This window comes from Lethenteron reissneri, chromosome 30 (genome assembly GCF_015708825.2).
Source record: "Lethenteron reissneri isolate LAM-NWPU_2019-01 chromosome 30, ASM1570882v1, whole genome shotgun sequence".
Classification (NCBI taxonomy): Eukaryota; Metazoa; Chordata; class Hyperoartia; order Petromyzontiformes; family Petromyzontidae; genus Lethenteron; species Lethenteron reissneri.
This window is the reverse complement of record NC_083808.1, coordinates 2,978,227-3,000,647: the sequence shown is the minus strand read 5'-3', so window position 1 is coordinate 3,000,647 and position 22,421 is coordinate 2,978,227. Positions and strand designations below refer to the sequence as shown.

The following is a 22,421-nucleotide window of genomic DNA, read 5'->3' as shown; positions in this document are numbered from 1 at the left end:
GTTGAAAGGCTCATTGTACAGTGGCACCGTCAGCTGAAGAGCTAAAAAACACAGGCGGGCACAGCGAGAGGTGTGATGGCGCACGTGTGATAATTGCCTGCATCTAATTTCAGACCCAACTAGTCGCAAGGGTGTGGGGGGTGGTCGGTTTGCAATTATTGTTAATACTGACAGTGAGCAATTAACGTATCATGGCTTTTTAACAAGTGTTTCATTGAAATAATTGATATACCAAAAATGCTGGTCGCAACATACTATGAAATAAATCAGCAGTTGAATGCGTCAAAATTTTTATTTCTACATGCATATGTACAGCTTGTAAAAAAGCAGAACATGCCTGCCCACTAAGGAAGTAATGTACAAGCGGGATAAGGTAATGATTACACATTACATTCCTAGACTATATATACACACACAAGCCGTCAGGATTTTAAAAGTTTTTCAAAACTGGCTTTTGTTGCAAGTAAAATCCTTACGCTCACATTTCAGAACGAATGTCTGATGAATGCATTGATGGTTCAAACGGCCGCACGGGTTAACAGGAAATCCACTATTCCATCCAGACGATACAAACAAGTGCTATTAATTTGAACAAGCGCACACGCAATTCATTTCATTGCCATTTTAACCACCTTTTTTTATAAATCAGATTTTCCACATGAACATTTTTTATTTTCTACAAAAATGACATTGATTGGGAAGAAAAACATTATTAACTGGCCATCCGTATCTACCACAACAATCGAATCATGGCCCTCCCCCCGATTCAGTTTGTGCACAATTCAGCGATGTCACCACACGCCAACAGTATTTCGCTCGGTTGTCAAGATGCAACGGTACCCCCCTACACTAAATAATACAGGAGGCAACACATTAGAAATATGCATCCTACTTCATCAAATGCCAGTAATTCCTTGTTCACAAGGGGACACCAATCGTGAGTTTCCCTGCCTCGCACAAGTTACGTAAAAAAAAGCCATTGGCTTGGCTAAAACTTTGGTACCATGGGTCTATTTATGTTTAAATTTTCAATTTAGGCTTTAACTTTCCTGAATTTACCTGCAACAGGTTGTAGGCAATGTCTCGATTCATAGGGAACTTTATTTCCTGCGCAGGGAGGTTATTAGTCAATTAAAATTACCTTTCCCAGCCAAAAGTGGAACTGCAAAGGTGATATATTTCAGAAGCTAAGTTTGCATTAGAACGAGACTACAAATCCCATGTTTATTTCCTACTCACTAATGCAAAGGAGTATAAACTACATTGTGGAGTCTCTTGAAGCCAAATAATGTTTTTAAGTGGCGAGGGTGTACCGCAGCTAGCCGAATTGCCAGTGTGGACACAATACCCTAAACGCTGTTGGAAGCAGTGCTGATAGTTAATGTTTTTATTAAAACGTCAACATTCCTAAAATCAAAACGATGAAGAAATGCCACCCAAATTAAAAACTGTTTCAAGATAAGCTTCTAGAACTGGGTCCAACTGTTCACCAATTGATCTCCACTTAAACAATCCGTGATTAAACCCAGCAAATAGGTAAAAATAAATTAAGCCACAATGTCACACGGGCACATTGATTCCAAGCGTAGCCAACAATTAAAATCAAGCAAGTGTTGAGGTAACAATGTTACTAACCATAACCAATGAAGACCCAAGGCAACAGAATAAACCATGAAAGACAGCATCACGCTAACAAATGCTGTCTATGCAAGGAAAAATTCCATTTAGTTGGGCCTGCATTACCTGGGGGGGGGGGGGGGGCTGACGCTTACAAGCACGTCATTGACAGGCACTGCCGTGGGGCCTGGCTCACCCCTGAACAGCTGACACAACGTACCGATCCCTCACGCCGACGCACGCGGATGATGCGCAAGGCAGCTTGCATTGCAAGCACGCCATATGCCCGTCAGTAATATTTGGGCGTGTGTTGTAGACGCAAGACGACAATACCGTCATGCTGACCACCCACAACTCTTCTGCAGCCGTCAACATGAACGGGTCTGCTGGGTATAAGCGAGGCACGAGACAGGTTCACAATCGACCACTCTGCAGAAGTGGCTGTGGCAAGGGAAACTACACAATTCACCCTGAAAACACAAAGGACTTAGAGACGCATTTCTAGATTACTCCACTTCTGTTGTCATACTTTGAAAATCTAGATTTTTGTTACAATTATTTGAAGCAAGCCCAAGCAAATGTACAGCATAATTGATTTTTCAATCTTACCATTATACTTATTGAGGTTCGCTGCCTGCATCGTGCATGACGGCCAAGATCATTGTACCTAGACTGGGGTGTTAGAGTAATGAGTGCGTGGTTGTCGGTCCTCAAAAGGAATGTAAACCGAGCAATTGATTCGACATACAATATATACAGTTGAGAAAACAGTGTCGTCAATGTCTTTTGAAAATACATTAAATAAAGCCATGCAAAATAGGGGTGGGGGAGGTTGCTTAAATATGGAGTGCATCTCTCGATAGCAAACGTTCCCTGTAACAGGTGGTGGGAAGTCCTCTTTGGCATCCATAATGAGATTGTCAGTTCAGAGTTATCACAAGGCTTATTAAATAGCGAGATGCTGACAATTAAGTTATGCCCTTAAATTAGACTTAAATCAGTCACTTGCTCAACTCTTGTGTCCTGGTACAAGATTGTCGGCATTTAAAAATGCAATACTATGACAGGACGCTACTGTGAAGCGAGCTGCACTGCCAAAACGATGTCGGAGTTAAACCAAAATGCTGTATTCTGAAAACACTCATCACAGCATGCTCGTAAATATCATTAACTTTACGAACTTCACTGAGATGAATGCCAGAGGATACACATGGCCCATTTCTGCATTTAAAAGTTAGTGTAAACATGTACCTTGCAAGTTTTAAAATTAGTAAAAAAAAAAATTTCACTTGTAAAGATGGGCCTGATCCGGTGAAAATTCCTGGTATGAAAAATATGTATGTTCAAGGCCTGCCAGACAATAATAAGGTCTAATGACCAAATGCAAAATCCATAAGTCGCGTTAATATAAATAACAAAACGCACCGAGTGGTAGAATCTCGCATCACAACATACGAAACGTTCGTCATGATACCACGGGCATTGATACATGGAGGGGGGGGGGGATATTATATTCTTGATTGCATGCAAAGTTATAAATAAGTTACGCAGCTCTTTTCTGTTTATGTCCATGGCATTCAGTCGTAGAGTTACACGAATGTCTGATGCTACATGAAGTTCTCTGCCCGGCTGAGGATTGTATGTAAAACATTAATCAGCACAAGAGCAGTATAGCTTTGCAATAGCTTATATTTTTCAAAGAAAAATCTACACTTCCAATTTGGTCATTTGTACAGCTAAAAGGACCGTAAAAAGCATTCCCCTCTGCAGCTTTTGGATTTCTAGCTTATCCAATGCATATGCACAACGGCTGAACGGGACACGTGTCTCCTGGTCTTTTTATTAGCTTTATAAATGGAGCTGAACATCGCGTTTGCACTGAACTTCACAGTGCAGACTCCTTAATTGGCTGACTCGCTCCGTTACGAAAACATGATTGGCTCTAATACTCATTTTTCCACCGACATCCAATCAGCACCAGGATGGACCCCCCCCCCCACCCTCACAGTATGGGTGGGGTTCTTCCCAACTGGCCGTTTGCCGTGCCAAGCCAGAACCAAACGGGAATACGCTGGCCTCAATTTATTTGAACCCGAGGGCAAGCAGGGGCCATGGACAAAGTTGAATAATTATCGTTATGCGCTGTGTCAGTACACATGAACGTGCAATGATGACATCGCTCGTTCATTGTGTGTCATTCGGCTGCACGCCTCGAGTTCTGCAGTGGAAAGACAACCTGGCACCACCTCCTGAGCCGTAAAGAGGGTGGGGGTTTTGGCAAGGCTCGGTTGTACGGTGTAAAAATGTATACGACAGTCACATGCAATTTTCCTGTTCTTAAACACGTTCTTTTTGTATAGCTCGGTAAATACACACAAGCACACAATTCCTACAGGCATACGCCATTTTCCCATACCACAGCGTGGATGTGATCCATGTCGTACCAAACACTGGAGGCACCTGCAATTTCATAGCTGATGTTTGTATATTGCAAGCTGCAGGGAAAGGAAAAAGCACAGCCTGCAATTTTATCATTTTTCAGAAATTTGGAAAATGTAATGCTCTGTGGCATCCACAGTTATCAAAGTAGCGGTAAGAATACCCAGCGTTCTGTGGTGTTATGGCCAATTGTTTTTAAGCAAACATCTGCAATGGGAAAACTAAATCCAGAGTACAAAAAGAACCAAACAAAAAAATTGTTTGGTGGCATGCAGTGTTGTGCGTTATTTTGTTCAATTTCACCGTTTACAGCTGTGCATCTGCAAAAACCGTTAAGGGCCACGATACACTTGGGGGCAGTTACAGAGCAATCGTTCCAGCAGTATTCACTGGCAAGGCATTCAAGGGAGTGATGGTTCTGTCTATAAAATTATTGGAGATGGTGAGGCAATTTACTGCCGGCAAAGATTGTTGGTGACGATTGCCCGAAAATGTTCCCGTGTAAAATGGCCCTTAGGGCCCAACTTTGCAGAGTTGATCACAAAATGAACTCGGACCAGGATGTTTTTTTCTGACATGCTGCATTGCAGCTACAAAAATGCAGGTGCCAAGGTTAGGACCAACATCCCTGCAAATGAAACCTGACATTTCGCACAAATGTACCACATGTGTATGACTATTGGATTAAACTGACAAAAAAAACTAGGAAAACCGAATTTGAAAGGTAAAAAAAGGACTCCACATTACTTAAATAAAGGTCCTTTTCCATCCACGAACCATGTATACATTACAAATTATGGATGGCCTTAAACATTTATAAAACAGTGAAACTTGTCAGGAAATAGTCCCACCACTCCAAGACAGTAAATTAATATCAAGTTGCATTTCAATTGAGATATCTTTGAATTATTTACAGGTGTACCTTTCTTTCCCCCCCAACCTTAAAAATGTTAAACGCTTCCGCACTAAACAAGCTCGGTAAAGTGAAAAAAAAAAACATTTAAGTAGTTGGGATGACAGCCTTTCAAGTTCACGTCACCTTCCACACCCAGCAAATGCCAGGTACGTCATAAGCACTGTGGCGATGCATAATCTTCCGGTCGAGGGCCGTCTTCACGAATTGACAATGTTCACCTGTTTAATAACGTGGCTTGAGTTGATTTTATACATTCAAGTAAACTTTTGTGTGTAGTCATTTCTGGATACATTTGTTTTTAAGTTAAATTACAAGCGTGACCAGCAGAAATTAGATCCACTGTTTTGCTCTTGTGCCAGGTGAGGGTGGTTTGGGTAGGCCCTTGCCTCAGTCCTGTGGTTTTTAACTCCACTTTACAGGAGTCCGTAACCACTCTGTAATGATGAGACCAATGCTCGCGAACATCAGCAAGAACCCCGCCACGCAGAACATTATGGCCTGTGGACAAGAAAAAGGCACAAATCCCCTCGTATAAATGCTCAGGCAGTTTGTCTCAACGAAAGCCAAATAATGGCACTTGATTGAATAATATTCAGATGAAAATACAGCAGTAATGTTGAATCTAATCTCAAATTCTCGTTTTTTTTATACCAATGTTATTCTTATGTTGCTTCAATTCAGTTCCTGAAGAAACGCCAAGCCCCATAATGCCAAACAATATCCAGTACGATGTGTAAATACATTGGGTAGCTAAGAGGAATGCTAAGTTTCAAGTGCATAGCAGTTAGCTTAGCGGGGGATACTTACGCCAATTTTTTCTTTTCGAGATTGTGTCGCCAACTTCAAGTAGAAAAGCGAAGGCAAGATGAAGATCAGCAATGTACCCGCAGATGATCCTGCATTTTGAAAAGAAAACCATCAGTTTCCACATGCACAATTGATTGGATAAAGCAAAACCTTTGCCAATTAAACAAAGTCAACTTTTAAATAATAAAATGTTTCAAGTTACATTTAAAAGTGAAAGATTACTTTAAACTAAAAAAAATGCACCACTTGTGTTTGAATCTAATTTTTTTTAACTTGACATCTTGCCTAACAACCCACACCCATTCACCTCCACAGACCCAACATCTCCAGGTCACATACCTCGAGTGTGCATCAGCAATTCACAACCAATTTCACTCTAAATTGTGACAACCATTAAAACTGTGGAGGTAGTGAAGAATGTTCACACCCCTACTACCATCCATGCCACACCCGCAAGAAGACGCAGCAACAAATAAAAACGGCCATGAAAAATCAAATCAAGGGGCACTCACCTATGAAGCCAAAAATCTCTCGGATCGATGGCACGAAAATGACGAGCAAGATATCAAGTACCAGGAACCCCATTGCGATAACAATGTGCCTGAACCAACTGAAGGTTTTGGTGCGGAAGAACAGCTCCTCGACTGAGCTCCGCATCTGCATGTGAGAATGGGAAACACCGTCGCCAACATCAAAGCACCGCAAATCCCGACGCTTTCCAATTCACTCCCGATTTCACTCCAGTCACTCGCTGGCAATCAGTCACCTCTTGATCACTCTATCATAGTTACTTGCTAACTATGAACCTCTTTACCGATACACTCCAGACACCAACTCACCAATGGTCAGTCGCCTGCTTACTCTTCCAGCCATAATACAAACAATGTTCCCATGAATGTCTTCCAAAGTTGAGTGTTTATCAAACTAACCATTCATTTTGTCTCATCCATACAGTGTTCAACCACAATGCGGGTCACAACACTTCTCTTTCTGCTTCTTTGCTCGTATTGTTCGGCTTAGGAATATCATTCCATCATCTCGCATTTCTCCAAGTGTTTAGAATCATACAATCTTGCAATCGTGCTCAATTCAAGAAATATTAACCCTTATTCATTGCTCCTTCAATCGTGCTGTTTGATGCTGGCCGCTTGGCATTTTGGGCCTTTGGGCCTGTTCTCAGCAACAGCGATAACACAAAGCGGGATTTTCAGCGATCCCGGGCTCTCGTAATCTCCCCAGATCTTTTATCTCAGGACCTCAAATCGACATCTGCACAAACATCCCCTGCATCTGCCAATGCCTTATTCGCAGCTGCTGCAAAGATTTGCATCCATGCATTCAGTGCATAGCGATTTAAATATTAAGAAAATACTATTTTAAAAATTCTCAACCGCTCGAACTGCGAAAAAGGCACGTACCGGGAACAGCACGACGGGCACAGTGAGAGTGACGGCGATGAGCACGGCAAGGCGCACGAGGCAGGATGACAACACTGAAGCCGCCCAGCTTCACAAACGTGTGCAGCAGCTCTGCTTCTACGCCGCCTGGCATGGGGAAATACGCCACCACGAGAATGAGCAACGTTATGGGAATACTGTGCACGGAGCTTCCCTTTACGAAGCTCCCAGGACGTTGATGGCGAAATGTCAGAGACATGCCGAGCAACACATGTGGAAACAACCCGAGAGCACACGAGGTCGCTTTCCGCGTGATATCCTCATTCGTGTGCGTGGTGGTTTTCCTCGGGGTACTTCCAGTTTCATACCACGTCTAACACTTATTACTTGTAACTGAACAAATATCCCAATGCAGCCTCCTCCTGAAAAAAGTTGAGACCTTGTTCTTTCCTGGGTAAAATGGCCATTTTATCAGTCTTGTACCTTGCAAAAAAATATTGCATGAATTTGGAATGGATTATTTATTGCTTTCCAATTAGCGTTTGTCTTCAGAATATGTAATTGCCAGTATGGAGCTGATTAGGAGCTGCTCATGCAAATCGTGATTTTTCGCTGTAATTTCAACAAGTCCCTCCCCCCCCTCCTGTTTAGCCTAAACTTTCTCGCTGAAAACAAAATGAATTGCAATGTTAGTCAAGGTATTCCGCTCAATTAATTAACGTACAAAGTGAAAGCTGTATCTCTCGTCAGATGATCATTCAACAAGCCAGTGTTACACCTTGCCTCCTATTCAAGCAGCACATTCATAAACTCAGCTCCCCGTGGCTCCTTACCATAAAATGTTAAGTAGCCAAAGATGGCCGTGAGCAGGTACATTCCAAGCATGGCAAACATGGATATGTTGGAAACTTGCTGCATTTTCTTCTGGGTGGGTCTGCAAAATGAGACATGGTTGTCAGGGGTTAAACTTGAAAATCCCCCAAAAAATGCCAAACTTGACATAAATACCATGACAATAGCATCCACAACTATGCTGGGAATTGCTGTGAAATGACTAACAGTCAAACACTAGATGAGATTATAAAGTTAATTTTCAAGAAGACCTGAGCCACCAATATAAGAATACAATGTGATTACAAAAACGTTTGAGACAATAACAAGTACGGAAAACGCAACCTATACATCAACGCTAAGCAATTCCAAAATAAGCATTTATTTCGCCATGTGGTCCTGAAGCTGTGTGGGCCAGTGCAAGGTTCTTACTCCTTGAGCTCCATGTAGATTGGCAGGATCTCTGGATGAGCCACGAACGCAAACATCAAGATCGGGATGGTGTACGCCGTCTGCGACGCACAAACCACACACGCAGCCGCATCTCAGCAAAGCATTCTGAGAAGCTGGGTCCATCGCTAACCAACCGATTAATGAAACGTATTCTAAGTAGCCGCCCGAAAACGCAACGCCACCAACGCAGCCCTTCCACACGCTCACCTTGAAGTTGAACAATCCGAGATAAATGGGGCAGGTGCCACCCAGCGTCTCGTTAACGGTCGTGTCGTATGTGAATGTGTACGCTTCAGTTTGGTTCACCGTGGTTACTACCAAGCAGGATATCTGGAACTTCTTGATGATGATCTGGAACATGATACAAAAATGCACACCGGACAAACGGGTCATCAGGTCACTGCTTCAGTATGGCATGTAAATTGCTCACTTGAGTCAGAAATGCAATGTAGGCATTGGCGAAAAGATTCTTGAATCTTAACGCCGAATTCAAACGCTTCATTGAACCTCTGGGGTGAGAAATTCAATAATTATATGCCAAGGTGATCACAACATCATTACGCTATTGCACTTGTTAGAACAGCAATTGTGATTGGACATGACAACACCTTTCTGCACTTACCACAATTAGAAAGAAAACCATGCAGGCCAGAGAGAAGCTGCTGGTGTACCCAAGCAAGCCTGCAAGGAAAGTTCAGAATACATTCCATTTGTGATGTAGGCTCCCATCATAAGCAGCTCGGCTAGCAGAGACAATTAACTGTAACTGGCAGCAGCGACACATCTGCCACTTTGTGAAGTCACTCAAAAAAGTAAAACACTATTACGCACTTTAAAAAAAGTTGCTAGTGTGTATATTGAACTTCTTTTGCACCTTAGCGTAGTAAACCGTGCTAATCGGAGGTGCGCACAAGGCACAGGCCTAGAATGCCAAGCAGCCATCAACAGTGATATTGAACGTGTAATCGTTGAGTTAATACGTTTCTTGAATTGAGCAAGGTTATAAGCTGGAGGGAAAAGGGACAATGAGATGGAATTTAAACGTCGAGCAGAGAAGTATTGAGACCTGTAGTCTGGTGGTTTAACACTGAACAGATGATGCAAAACAGTCAAGTCTCTGGTTGAAAATCCTCAACAGAGAAAGCAAGGATTGAAAGTTCATGGAAACAGCAACTATGGTAGTAACATATTCTTGGTTCTTTCGGTAAAGTCACGTAGAAGGGAAATAATAAAATAATTTTTATTAAGTCACGTACAAGGGAAATAATACATTTTTTTTAAATTCCCTTCTACGTGACTTTACCGACAGAACCAAGAATATGAATCCCTGCAGTCACGAAAGCTTTAAATCGATATGGTAGTAACGATAGAAGGGTGAAGAGGCAACCGACGTGGATGAGCGAGTGACCAAAGTGAATAAGTTCTCGATCATCAATTGATGCTACTGCCTGACTTTACACAGTGCTGTGTCAATCCACCGTTGGATCAAGGACTCCCCCCCCCCCCCGCTCAGTGTCGATCATGTAATTGTTTGACCATATTTCACCAGTGCGGGTTAGGTGGAGGGGGAGTGCACCCTGGCAGAGCCGTTAACCGTTTCAGATATCACTTCGCCACCCTGAGGTAGCTGGAGTTGGACATCAAGCTCAGGGTCACCAGATTTTTGGTGCATTTTACTGCACCACCCACTCCACCCGGTACAAAAAAGTGTGTAGTAATGTCTAAATTCTGCAATAAATGTGTATTCCTCAAGCAAGCTTTAGAGTTAACATTTTTACAATTTTCAATATTGTATCGTCTTCCATAAATGCAAAAAATATACCTTTACACACAAACAAGCAGTAGCACTCACCTATGTTTTTAAGTGAACACAAGGGAAGGATAACCAGAAATCCAACGATTATCACCAGTACGTTTCCATTCAACAAATACTGTACACTGCAGGGGAAAAAAAACATAGAACAAGACATCAGGAAAATGCTGCTGTTATTGAATGATATTAACAAATATATTTAAGTGTGACACTTGGAATGTATTTTTTTTTTCCTTATGGGATGACACTCGGTTTACCGAGAAACAAGGAACATTCAACAAACAGATAAACGTGGCGATAGAATCCTCGCCGTACAAAAAAGTTGGTACCAACGTTTGTTTAGTCAAAGCACGTCATGGCACTCTTGTGTCAACAACAAACAAAACTGTGACGCATGACCGTGGCCTCAAAGACTATGATGCTCTGGCCCAAAAGGAAGAACACTCTCCTTTTTCCCCAAAGCAATATCTTCTAACACACAATTGCACAGCATACACCCAAGGGGACAACAGGAGGAAGACAAACAAATACAAAATCATCCATTCAAACAAATTGTGTCATCAGTTTAAATGTATATAGAAAACGGGTGATAGGAGGGAGCATGTCCATTGTGAACACGACAAAGAAAATGAAGCAAGTCAATAAAATGATATTGAGGCCATCCGTTGAAACTATTACAGTATTACCCTTTTATCCATTGAACCTATGATTAAATTTAAGTATTTAACCTATTATTAACTACGTGGGGGGGGAAATAGAGGATGACAGGGGGGGGGGGGGGCAGGGAGGAGGTTGCCAGGAAACCATTTTTGGAAGATAGTCTGAGATCTCTCTAGGAGGGGAACTAAGACGGCTCCCATACAGACAAAACATTACCTCTCGTTCCATCTTAGTTGGGTACCCGGGACAATTAGATGTTGTAGACAACACCATCTACCATTCGTTAAGATAATATCTATGAAGGGATTTGTAATGTATCTCTCTCAACGGGGCTGTAGGACGTGGAGGGACTTTTTTCACATCTCTTATCTCTCCTCATTTGTTGAAGAACGTCCTAGGTTGATAAAAACTGATCTGGACATTTAATTTCTTGAATGGTGACAAGCAGGAAGGCCCACTCTACCCTATCGAACGCATGTTTTCCATCAAGGATTACTGCATACGATTGCGTCGATTGGTGACCAGGAAATGCCTCTCTCACTTTTATGATCCCCTTTGGAGGAGGTTGTGAAGTCAAAAAGTTTAGGTGATTGAGCTTTAGTAAAGATGTTATGGTCGGCGTTCAACAGCGAGATCGGCATATAGCCTCTATCTTGTCAGATCTGCACCTCACTTGTGGACCAGTGTTATTTTTGCTTTCTTCATTTAGAGAGGTAGCATGACCTTCTTTACAGAGTCTGACAGGGTCTGGCAGAGGTTTGAGTAGAGCCCATGGTCTTGTAAGACTAGACCTGGGAGACCATCTGGCCCAGTGTCTTCGTTAAGTTTACCAAGTTATAGTCGAACGTTCTCATTTTTCAACGGTTTTACTTAACTTGATTCCTGTGTCGTGGTCAAATCTTGTAATCAAAAGTTAGTCTACTTCCTGTTGTCCAATCAATTCCACATTTTGCACACGTACTCAGATCCGGTGACAATACATGCCTGAATCAAAATCGGCATCAATTGATCAATAAAATCGCTACTTTAAAGCAATTGCCATTTTTTATGGACGCCTTATTATTTATATTTTTTTGTGAAGGGAAAAAACGCCGCGGTCCCTAAACTTTCGATTCGCCACACCAAAGAAGCAAGCGCCATGTGTCTCAGGCGTGCCTGCTCCATGTGAACGAGTTATGGAACTAATTAATTCTAGTAAGCGTTGATGTGGGAGCAGGTGCCGCATCAATGACGTACTTCTAGACCGTGAGTTACACGAAGTTGTTAATAAAACCGTTGTTTTGAAAAAACTTTTTATAAGGAGTTTATTTACCACTATTTCCTGCACCGACCAGAATTCTCAGGATCAATGCTCAGACCAAGCCCAATCCAGCTGAGGCTCAGATCCAACAAGACCAAGCACAAAGGTGACACCACGTGCTGCTGTTGTGTACACTTGTCGATACTAGTGTGCACACACAACTACCATCATCGTGGCTAAAAGCAGCATCACTGTGTCCATGAAGGTGGTTATTGAATAAGGTCTGATGAGTCTTTCTGCTAGAGCAAGCACGGTTACAGATTCCCATGGCAGTGTCCAGTGTTTCCATAGGACATCTACTGTCAACTTCCTATGCTTCAGTTTAATACAATGGAGTTAAGGACACACCATACTACCACTTGCTGTAGAAATTCACTTACTTATCGTACGTTACTACATGCTGCAGTTACAAGACTGAGTGGGCTTTCCTGGAGGGGATTTCTTATTTACCAAATTACTTCACATTTCGCAATGACACGGTATTTCTCAAAGAAGATGGATACAATGAACTTTCATCTACTGGTTTATATTGCAGGTAATTTTCACAATGTTTTCAAAACATTGCACGGTGAAATACAACCCAATAATTTTGGCCAACCAGCCAAACCAGACCCGTCACTTGAAATATTCAGTTTGTTCGCACTCCGGTAACAAATGTAAACATCTGTGCGACCCTTTGAATCATTCAAATTATTATCACACACATTCGCCATGACACTGCATGATGACGTACATTGTGCTTTGTTCTTCCACTGGTGCATTTATCAGCGATTTTAAAACTTCCGGCATCTCGTACTTTATGATGTAGAGGTAGCTTGACATAGCTGTGGAAGAAGAAAAAAATGAGTTGCTCAGCTTCTTAACGACCTTTGTAGCCAAAGCGTGGAGCGTGCATATCATTCGGATAAATGCTGTAGAACAGAACATGTCCAGTGAGTTGCATATAAAAAAAAAACTATAATTTTCAGAATTATTTGTATAAGAAATTTGCCAATAACTCTGGAAAAGCCCACTGTGCATGCCTGCCACCAAGGGCAGCATTTTAAAGCGCTTTACATGTAATGGATCTACTCACCACCAATGTTCTGCAACATGATTGCCGCAGCTGCTGCAATCTTTCCTACATGCTTGTACGCCAGAAATCCCAATTGCTCGTACGACTTTGTACCTATAACAAAAACACGTGTGAAGCAGAGACGTCATATTTTCATTAAAAATTGGTCACCAAACTTCTCTATATCCATGGACAAAACCCTTAACTTTCATTACTTGTGTTAACTTTTTGGCACCCCACCCGACTCCCCCACATACATCGAAGTGCACTTCACCCCAAAAACCATACCAGTGAGAGAAGAAATCAATAGCAGATGTCAACGTGAAGCAGCCAAGTCACTGGGACTTCAGGCTTTACAAGGGACGTGTGGCAGTAATGTGGAAAATTCTAACCCGAAGACGATGTTTGCAGTCATGCGCTTTGAATGGCATCGGTAGCCGCGTACAGAGTTTTGCTTTCCAAATGGGACGTGCAATGTTTATGATCGCACTACAAATTAAAACCCAGCGATATACATACCAAATGTACACAATTATGCTCGTTCATGAAAATTCTCACCAGGTGAGCGCCCGTCAAGAAAGAAAGCATCTTATTTTCAATATAAACCTACTTCAATAAAACAAGTACAAATTGAACTGTAAATCTACAGCTTCTGTAATTACATCAACAAGCTAGTTTTAATCCCGGGTGCCGATGAGGAGAAAATTAAATCGGCTAGCTGTAAGTGTTCGCATGTTGCATACCACCTTGGCCTTATCAGGCACCAATAGCCCCCAAAACATGGAGGATGTACTTAATGGGAAGTAATCAACTTTGAGAGGACAGTCTGTGCAGTAAGAGTACACTCCAGGAAAACACAAATGGAAGCTCAAGGGGGCTAATTGAGACGCTACAAGCTTCACGGGGGTCTTGAGAACAGTGTGCTTGTCCGTGTTGTTTGTGGCCACAAGATCCACTGCTAAAGTGGGAGTGGATCGAACACAGCGTCTGAATTCTCCAAATCTTAAGAAAATTTCGAGCAGTGGTAGAAAATTGAAGAAAAAAATAAGCGTAAGAAAAGATAGGCAGGAATTTAACAAAGTTGAAATAAACTACTGAGATCAGTTTAAGAATGGCCAAGTACACATTTAAATTGAACTGTCATAAAATAATGTCCACAAGAGTCTTTAGTATTAACTTAAACTATTAACTTCCTCGCCTGGTATACAGGAGGTCGTGCGTTCGATCCCGATGCCTGGATATTTGGAGTCTGCATGTTTTCCCCATGGTTGCGTGGATTTTTCTCCCGGACCTCCGGTTTTTCCCCTCCACATTTAGAAACACGCATTTAGAGTATTTGGCTGCTATCCATTTCCACGTGATAAAGCACTTCATCGAGCTATCATTTCTGTCCGGGTTGCTTCTGAAAGAGCTATATAGCTCAATGGGCCTTACCTGGTAAAATAAAAAATCGTTTAGTTTATACAACTAGTGTAATAAAAAGCAGAAAGTCTGTTCCCAGACCACGCACCTGCCGAATGTGACGTTTCCAGCAGCAGATGTACAGAGTAGCAGGACATCACAGCAACTGCGAATAGTAAAACTCTGTAGGCAAACACACACCAAAAGGCAACGTTAATTAGTAGGGTGCACCACACACACACGTACTCCATTTTAACGTGTATATGTAACCCAAGTGTGAGGCTAAAAAGCAAATGCCTGTGGGATGAAACAAATTGATTGGGGGTTTTTATAATGGTCATGCCAAGATGTGATAAGGTCTGTTAAATGTACATGGGAATTTTCATCTTACTCATTTGGCACTGACCAAACTGGACACACAAAAGCTCCCGTAAAAAAAATCCTTGAACATTTAAAAACACACATCCACATTACTGTGTTAAAGTTAGGCTCTTGATGAGCTCAACAAAAATGTTACATATTTAAAAGACTTTGCCAGTACCAAAATATTACAATAGGTTTTCCCCTTTTTCTGGCAACAAAACAGGTGTTAAAACCTTTTACGAGGAACAATGCAGACACAATTCCTTGTAAAAGGTTTCAGTTTGGCGTTTTAACATCAGACTATTACAGAGTCTGCCACGTTCAGACTTATGGCCACTTCAGTAATTTTCTGTACAACACAATGCTAAGTCTCCGAGCCAGAAAGCTACTTGAAAACACAACTCGGTAATTTCTTCCAAGCTGTTTTATAAACACTTGACGCCACATGCAAAACAAAACATTCCAAAGAATTAAGTGCTCTAATCCGCAGCAGCCTTAAATGGTTAATTGGTCAGCATATCTGCAATAAAATGCCACCTAGTCGTGACAGAACTCAAAATTCGGGCTCGCTACACTTGCTGCAGTTGGGATAGGTCAGATTTTCCACTCGTATGGTAAAAGTTTTCCCTGTTGTGGGCCCCTACTGCCACGGCATCGTTAAGGAGCCACTGAGCATGCAGATTAAGCAGCGGAACGTGGCCAGATTCCAAACCAAAAAAACAGGCACTCGCATTTACCTAAACTATAATATGCCTACATTACCCATTTATAATTACTTCAAGGGTTTATGAAGTCACACCCCCAGTTCGGTTACAGGCTCGCAGACAAAAAAGGCAAAGTTAGAAGGAACCCAAACGTAAACACGCACACAGACATTACTCAACAGAAGCAGCATTTTTTAAGGAATACCAAATATGCCAAACTTGGTAATGAACACAGATTTTGACTTCTAGTGTGCCAAGATATCCAATGGCCCTCATAATAGTTGCTTTGAAAAGGAACCTAACATGTCATCTTGGGAACTGTGCAGTAATGTACTTGGAATGTGTAGCACTGGCTTCGTTTGTGCATTGGAGCTGTGGAAAGTGAAATCAGTATATGCACAAGTCACTAAGTTTATCCAAATAATCTTAAAATTCCAGCCAAACGAGGCTGCACGTGATAACCTTGCCTCTACCTATGCACTGTAACAAGCTTGGTCGAATTTACACCCTCGACAGGAATGTGAATTTTGAAGGGACATTGAAAATGAACGCCCCCCCATCGTGGGCCTCTCAGGACACGAGTCAACGAACCCAAGGATTCCTTTAAAGTATGTTTAAAATAATATTAATTTGCACACAGCCTTCACACACTCCTGTAGTGAATGGCTCAAAAGAGGTGTGAGGAACCACAAACAAGCAGGAAGGCAGCCGCACAATTTGCCTAGCACTAACAATTGCTCAAGCTCTGTGATCCTCGATATATTAAGGTGTTATTGGCCAAATAATAAATGTTTACATATGGGAGGAAACCAGACCACCGGAGAAAACCCACGGGTGCGAGGGGGAAACACTATACCATCCAGATGGAACAAGTGGAGTCCACATTTTTGCTGTCCTGCCTTCTCGTGGCAAGTCAGGGCATCACACCTTGATGTCCACGGGGAAAGGAGTTCCACAAACATTTGTGCCATCCACCAAACCTCGTCTTCACAGGTTTGGTGGATGCAGTCACCACCGCCCGGCTAGCAATTTACTCTCAACATCTGACGCAGCTGTGGTCTTTCCCACGCACAGTTTTTGGATTGCGAAAGATGTTTCTACAAATAGTCAAAGACATTTCACGATAGCTGCTTGTGTAACGATTAAAGGCATTGCATCCTGAAGAAGGTGGTGGAAAAAAAATCTATATATTTACCTAAGGTCATGCTCTCCACACTAGCTCTGTAATGATTTTCCCCCCAAGTTTAAAACAGGTCACTGCCTGTACAATGTACATATTTAAAGCTATCCAATAGTTGCAAAGGTAAATACAGCATGAACTTTGTCTCTAACAAGTGCCCTTCTACTATAAATTGTTCATTTTTTTCAGGACTTCGCATTGTGTGTGTTTCATGGTGCTGCCTAAAAAGGAAATTAAAGAAACAAGGGCCAAATCAAACTATTGGTGGAGCTTTGAAATCGCAGTGTCTATTTTTTCACTTTAAAAAAATAATTATAATATGTTACATCTGGGCTTTAAAGTCTTGCTTCGATTCTTGCCTGTCGACGTGTCAGGAAGCCGAATTTGTGGGTGGGGTGCGAAGGAAGAGCGTGGCGAGGGGGGTGATGCGAGGGAGGTGCATGGTATTTTTTGCAGTGTGTTAGAAGGGGGGGAAACCGAAGTTTTGCCAAGATGCCCTAGAGAAATAAAAAACACATACAACCGCTTCGGTCACTTAAAAGCAAAAGACTTTGAGCCAAGAATAATTTTTGGCTATACAAATTATGGGGGTTGTTTCCCTTGTTGGCATGGTTATGAGATGCGCTTAACAAACGACGCTTGAATTTACTGTACAAAAAATGGCCACGTACCCCTGTATTCTTCGTCCATTATTTACAATATGCATACAAAATATTAATTTTATACCGCATCATTCATGCCAATTGCATCCCATGCCGTACATTAATTATGTGGGCCAAATCCGCATCAGTGAATGTATAATACAAAACTTTGACACGTTAATGGGCGTGCTCATAAATAGTGCAGATCACAAATTAGGCTTTGTTGTACAAACACAGACATCTGCTACTCACACAAATAAAATGATTCCAGTATTGGCCATGGCATATGACAATCCCAAAATGCCACTGCCCATAATGGCATTACTCAAGTTGAAAATTGACATGCCATATGATGTCTTGCCTTCATGGACCTAAATGGACAACACAGAATAGAAATTACACTTCCAATGTATTTGAATTGCATAACTAACTATGCTGTTTTACATTACAATGCTAATGCAAAGCAACAAGCTTCAACCGTTTAAATATAAATGCCACGTGCACAGTTCACCATGATGGCAGGATATAGAGACACACATTAATAGATTCAGACAATGTAACAAAGAATCACGTGGAAATTATTAGCAACACCCCCAACTTGACCGAACTAAAATTAGCCTTCAAGCAACATGTCACATTCATTAGCAGTGCAAATAATAGTACACACTCAATCTACTCGGCTCAACGAGCTATTTTCACTTTCGCTTTATTTTCACAGCCAAAAAATGTGCCACGTGGTAGTGAAAATAATTTACAAAGGAACAGTAACGCTCAGAGTGAGCGTAAATCTTTCAAGAATCAGGCAGCGTTGGTAAATCACACATTGTGACATTAATTTTGCAACAGCTACGTGCTGAGCAATGACACGTCTTAAGGAAGCAGTAGAGCAAGCCGGCTTTTTGCCAAATCCGTGTGAGTTTTACCAGGCACTCTGGTTCCCTCTCATGTACAGTCTAAAGAAAATATTCCAAGGAGATGGCCAAGCATTCCAAAGCAACACCCTCCTGAAAAACATGTAGACGTACAGAGGATTGCTATGTATGAACACAAATTTTATGGGGTTTTTTTAGACTCGTTCTAGGACTTGAATCTCACCTGGTGCTTCTTTGAATGCACCTTTCCATCATGGTGGATGAAATTCTCTCGTTCTGTATCAGCCTGGTCATCATACTGGCTGCAAGAGGCAAATAAAAACGTAACATCACAAAACACAATGACAGAACACATTCAGCCACACCTGCAGCTTGTGGGTTCAATTGCCAGGTGTACATGCGGACTAACTTATAGCAAATATATTGCGATGTTACATACCCAATAGGGCAGTTTGCACATTGTGTCAATGCCCAGGCACGCAAGGTTGTGTGTTCTTACCTCGCAGTTGCGATGGTTACGTTTTCGGAGTCGATTATCCGTGGCTCGCCGATCCCATCGCTGCTGTCGCTATCGCTGCCATTTGGAATTCTAACGTGGTTCCCAAGTTCCATCTCTCCGGACATCTTCTCCAAAAGAATCTCTTGTTTCAGAATTCCGCCAAAAAAAACTTCGAAAGTATATATTTAAATGACGTTCACTTCTCCTTTCGGGGATGTCGATTTATTTCAAGAGAATGTTGCGCTGTTGGAGGTCGAAGAAATTCAACTTTAATGACATTGGCGGTGGGCTGCATGTAAAGTAGCTCAACTTCGCTCAGATTAACCTCTTGTTCATGTACAGTACAACACGTGTTCACTTATACGTGACTGTAATCATGGGTTTGGAGAATAAAGTTGTCAGATTTTTAGTCCGTTTTTATATTACCCCAAATCATACTCTCATGAAAGTTTCCACGAGTGGAAGGGGAGGGGGGGTCTTACATTTGCGGTCAATGGACTACAAAAATACCAGAGTATTTTAGGCACTGTCAAAACAATCCATGACATTGTGTAACACACCGAAGAAAAAATATCCAAGTTATGCCTAACTCGCTTAATGTGAACAGCTCATTATCAACAAAATCACAGGTCAGCGAAAACTGACGCGCCCGTGGCTTGAGTCATGATTCTGCATGACGAGTCTCAACAAGAATTTTGTTTAAAGCAGTGATAAGAGATATCAGTAAATGAGCCATTGTTTAAATTTAATAAATGTGACGTGTGTGCATTACTGTCATTTATGGCTTTAAACTGTCTGAAAATAAGCCCAAATAAGTTCTCCGTGAATATACACAAAGTTGATGCAAAGTTGCCAATGATAGCTGTCAATTACAAATCAAGTACTTGTATTGCACAGAACATTAAATTAAATAAAAGAGGTCTACGTTACCTAAAAGGTGAGAAACAAAGTAATCATAAGTAACGCCACAATATTCCTAAACCCATGTAAAATAATAGACGCCTGGTGAGTAATGGAAGAGAGGGCCAAAATACCCTCAAGCAATTGCAGGACTGCACCTTTACCATGAACCTGGTTAACATTTAAAATCGTGCCAATTTATACATTCACAAACAACACTGGTTGCATTTCGATTTAAAGCTTTCGTGACTGCAGGGATTCATCTTCTTGGTTTTTTCGGTAAAGTCACGTAGAAGGGAAGTAATAAAATAATAAAAATAAAACATAATAAAATAATTCTCACGACGTTTCGGCCACAACGCAAGCAGCCGTCCTCAGGTGAAGACCAGGTCTGTCGGGGAGACGTGACTTTACCGAAAGAACCAATAAGATGAACACTGGTTGCGTTTGAAATGTAGCAAAAGGACGCTAACACTCCCAATACTACAAGATTAAAGAATTCTCGCCTGACCGCATTCTTACCTTTTCTTCACTTTACAATTACACACAAAATATAATAAGTAGAGTCGCGTCGTATTCACCGACATTGTAACCACCCCTTGCGCTCGTGTGCGTGGCCACATTTAACAAAGATCGCTTTAAGGGCGTCAAATATCCAACGTTTAATTTTAAAAGGCGGCGGTGGTTGGTGGTGGTAGTTGGTGTTGGTTGTAGTTGGTGGTGGTTGGTTGGTGGTGGTGGTTGGTGGTGGTTATGGTTGGTGGTGGTAGTTGGTGGTGGTGGTAGTTGTTGGTGTTGGTGGTTATGGTTGTGGTGGTAGTTGGTGGTTGTTGATGTTGGTGGTGGTTATGGTGGTGGTAGTTGATGTTGGTGGTGGTTGTGGTGGTTGTTATGGTGGTGGTGGTAGTTGTTGGTGGTTGTTGGTGGATGTTGGTTGGTGGTGGTGGTTATGGTTGGTGGTGGTAGTTGGTGGTTGTTGTTGGTGGTGGTGGTTGTTGGTGGTGGTTGTTGGTGGTTGTTGTTGTTGTTGGTGGTTGTGGTGGGGGTTTGTTGACGTTTCAGTATCAACGTCAAGGGCGGCCTGGTTACCGCGCCCATGCGTGCGAGCGTGCGCGTGTCGCCTGCAACTACGGCAAGGGATTGCATCAGCCACGGCCATGTGGCGGCGGCCCTCCCATTGATTTCCTCCTACGAGAGCGCTGAACACCAAAAAAAAGACTTTAAGCCTCAACAGACTTTTTGGTGGTGTGGTTAGCGAGCGCCTATTAAGGCCGACACGGAACAACAGGGGGGGCAGAACCACGCCCGGCCGCCTTTGTCTCCCCAGTGCCGATGGTCTAGACACGCACCGAACCGGCAACTCATTTGAGGCCGAGTCGACCCACGGGAAAGTCCACGATTTAGTTAATTTATAATCGTCGGCGGTGTTGGTGGCCGCGCTAAGCGTAGCGCCACCGCTCTCCGTAACCTCTTACCAATAATCGAAACTTTTCCCGCCAAATAAAGCGCCGCGCGATTAGTCAATCGATTAATCGAAACTCTTATTAAATAGCCCGATTTTACCGTACAGTTCCACAACAAATTTTTCGGGGGCGAACTCTCAAAATAAAGGCAATTTAATTACGAAATAAATTGCTCAACAACCTCTTCGAAACTCCTTACCTCAGGGGTCGGCAACTTTAGGAACGCAGACGCGGGGCTTTGCCGATGGGGGGGGGGTGATGGATATTCGTCCCTTTTCGCGGGCGCGCTAACAGCACACTTTGAGAAGAGAGTGCATATGATATGAAGACGCTAGAAAGCGACTTGGTGGGCGTATTGCACACGCGATGTAACAGAGAAGGGACCGCGTGTGTGTAGACACGACCTCAGCCGAACGCCCTCTGCCTGACTGGATAGAGCGGCGTTCTATAGGGGCAGACCCACGTGACGTCACTAAGTACAACCCCCCACCCCCCACCCACCCACCGCCCCCAATAGTAACCCCTCTGCACTACTTTAATTATACGTTAACTTTAATTAGTAACAACAAAAAACGAACGATCGCGTTTAGCCGCTTGCTATGTATTTTTTTCTCTCTTACATCATCATCATCACGGTGGCTATGAGATGTTAACTACTTCGCCTGAAATTTCGATTTAAAGCTTCTTTCGTGACTGCAGGGATTCATCTTCTTGGTTCTTTCGGTAAAGTTACGTTAGAAGGGAAATAATAAAATAATAAAAATAAAACATAATAAAATAATATAATACAGGAGGTCATGGGTTTGATCCCGATACTGACGATTCTCGCTGTATATTTGGAGTTTGCGTGTCTCTCTCTCATCATCATCATCACGGTGGCTAGGAGATGCTAACTACCTCGCCTGGTATACAGGATGTCCTGGGTTTGATCCCAATAACTGAAGATTCTTGCTGTGTATTTGGAGTTTGCGTGTCTCTCTCTCTCTCTCATCATCATCACGGTGGCTAGGAGATGCTAACTACTTCGCCTGGTATACAGGAGGTCGTGGGTTTGATCCCAATAACTGAAGATTCTTGCTGTATATTTGGAGTTTGCGTGTCTCTCTCATCA

At 42.3% G+C, this 22,421-nt stretch overlaps 1 protein-coding gene across 1 annotated transcript; it reads right to left on the bottom strand.

The window, feature by feature from the left end:
* Nucleotides 1-273: 273 nt before the first annotated feature.
* LOC133349413 (sodium-coupled neutral amino acid symporter 2-like) lies at nucleotides 274-21,731 on the bottom strand. The gene is given in 17 exon segments (XM_061562821.1): nucleotides 274-5,470; nucleotides 5,780-5,868; nucleotides 6,292-6,436; nucleotides 7,198-7,257; nucleotides 7,259-7,323; nucleotides 8,010-8,110; nucleotides 8,440-8,519; nucleotides 8,668-8,811; nucleotides 9,083-9,141; nucleotides 10,313-10,398; nucleotides 12,967-13,057; nucleotides 13,309-13,401; nucleotides 14,798-14,871; nucleotides 17,829-17,947; nucleotides 18,672-18,750; nucleotides 18,948-19,190; nucleotides 21,510-21,731. Coding segments are annotated over 16 exon segments (1,506 nt in total). The 5' UTR covers nucleotides 19,073-19,190; nucleotides 21,510-21,731; the 3' UTR covers nucleotides 274-5,374.
* Between the last annotated feature and the right edge of the window lie 690 nt (nucleotides 21,732-22,421).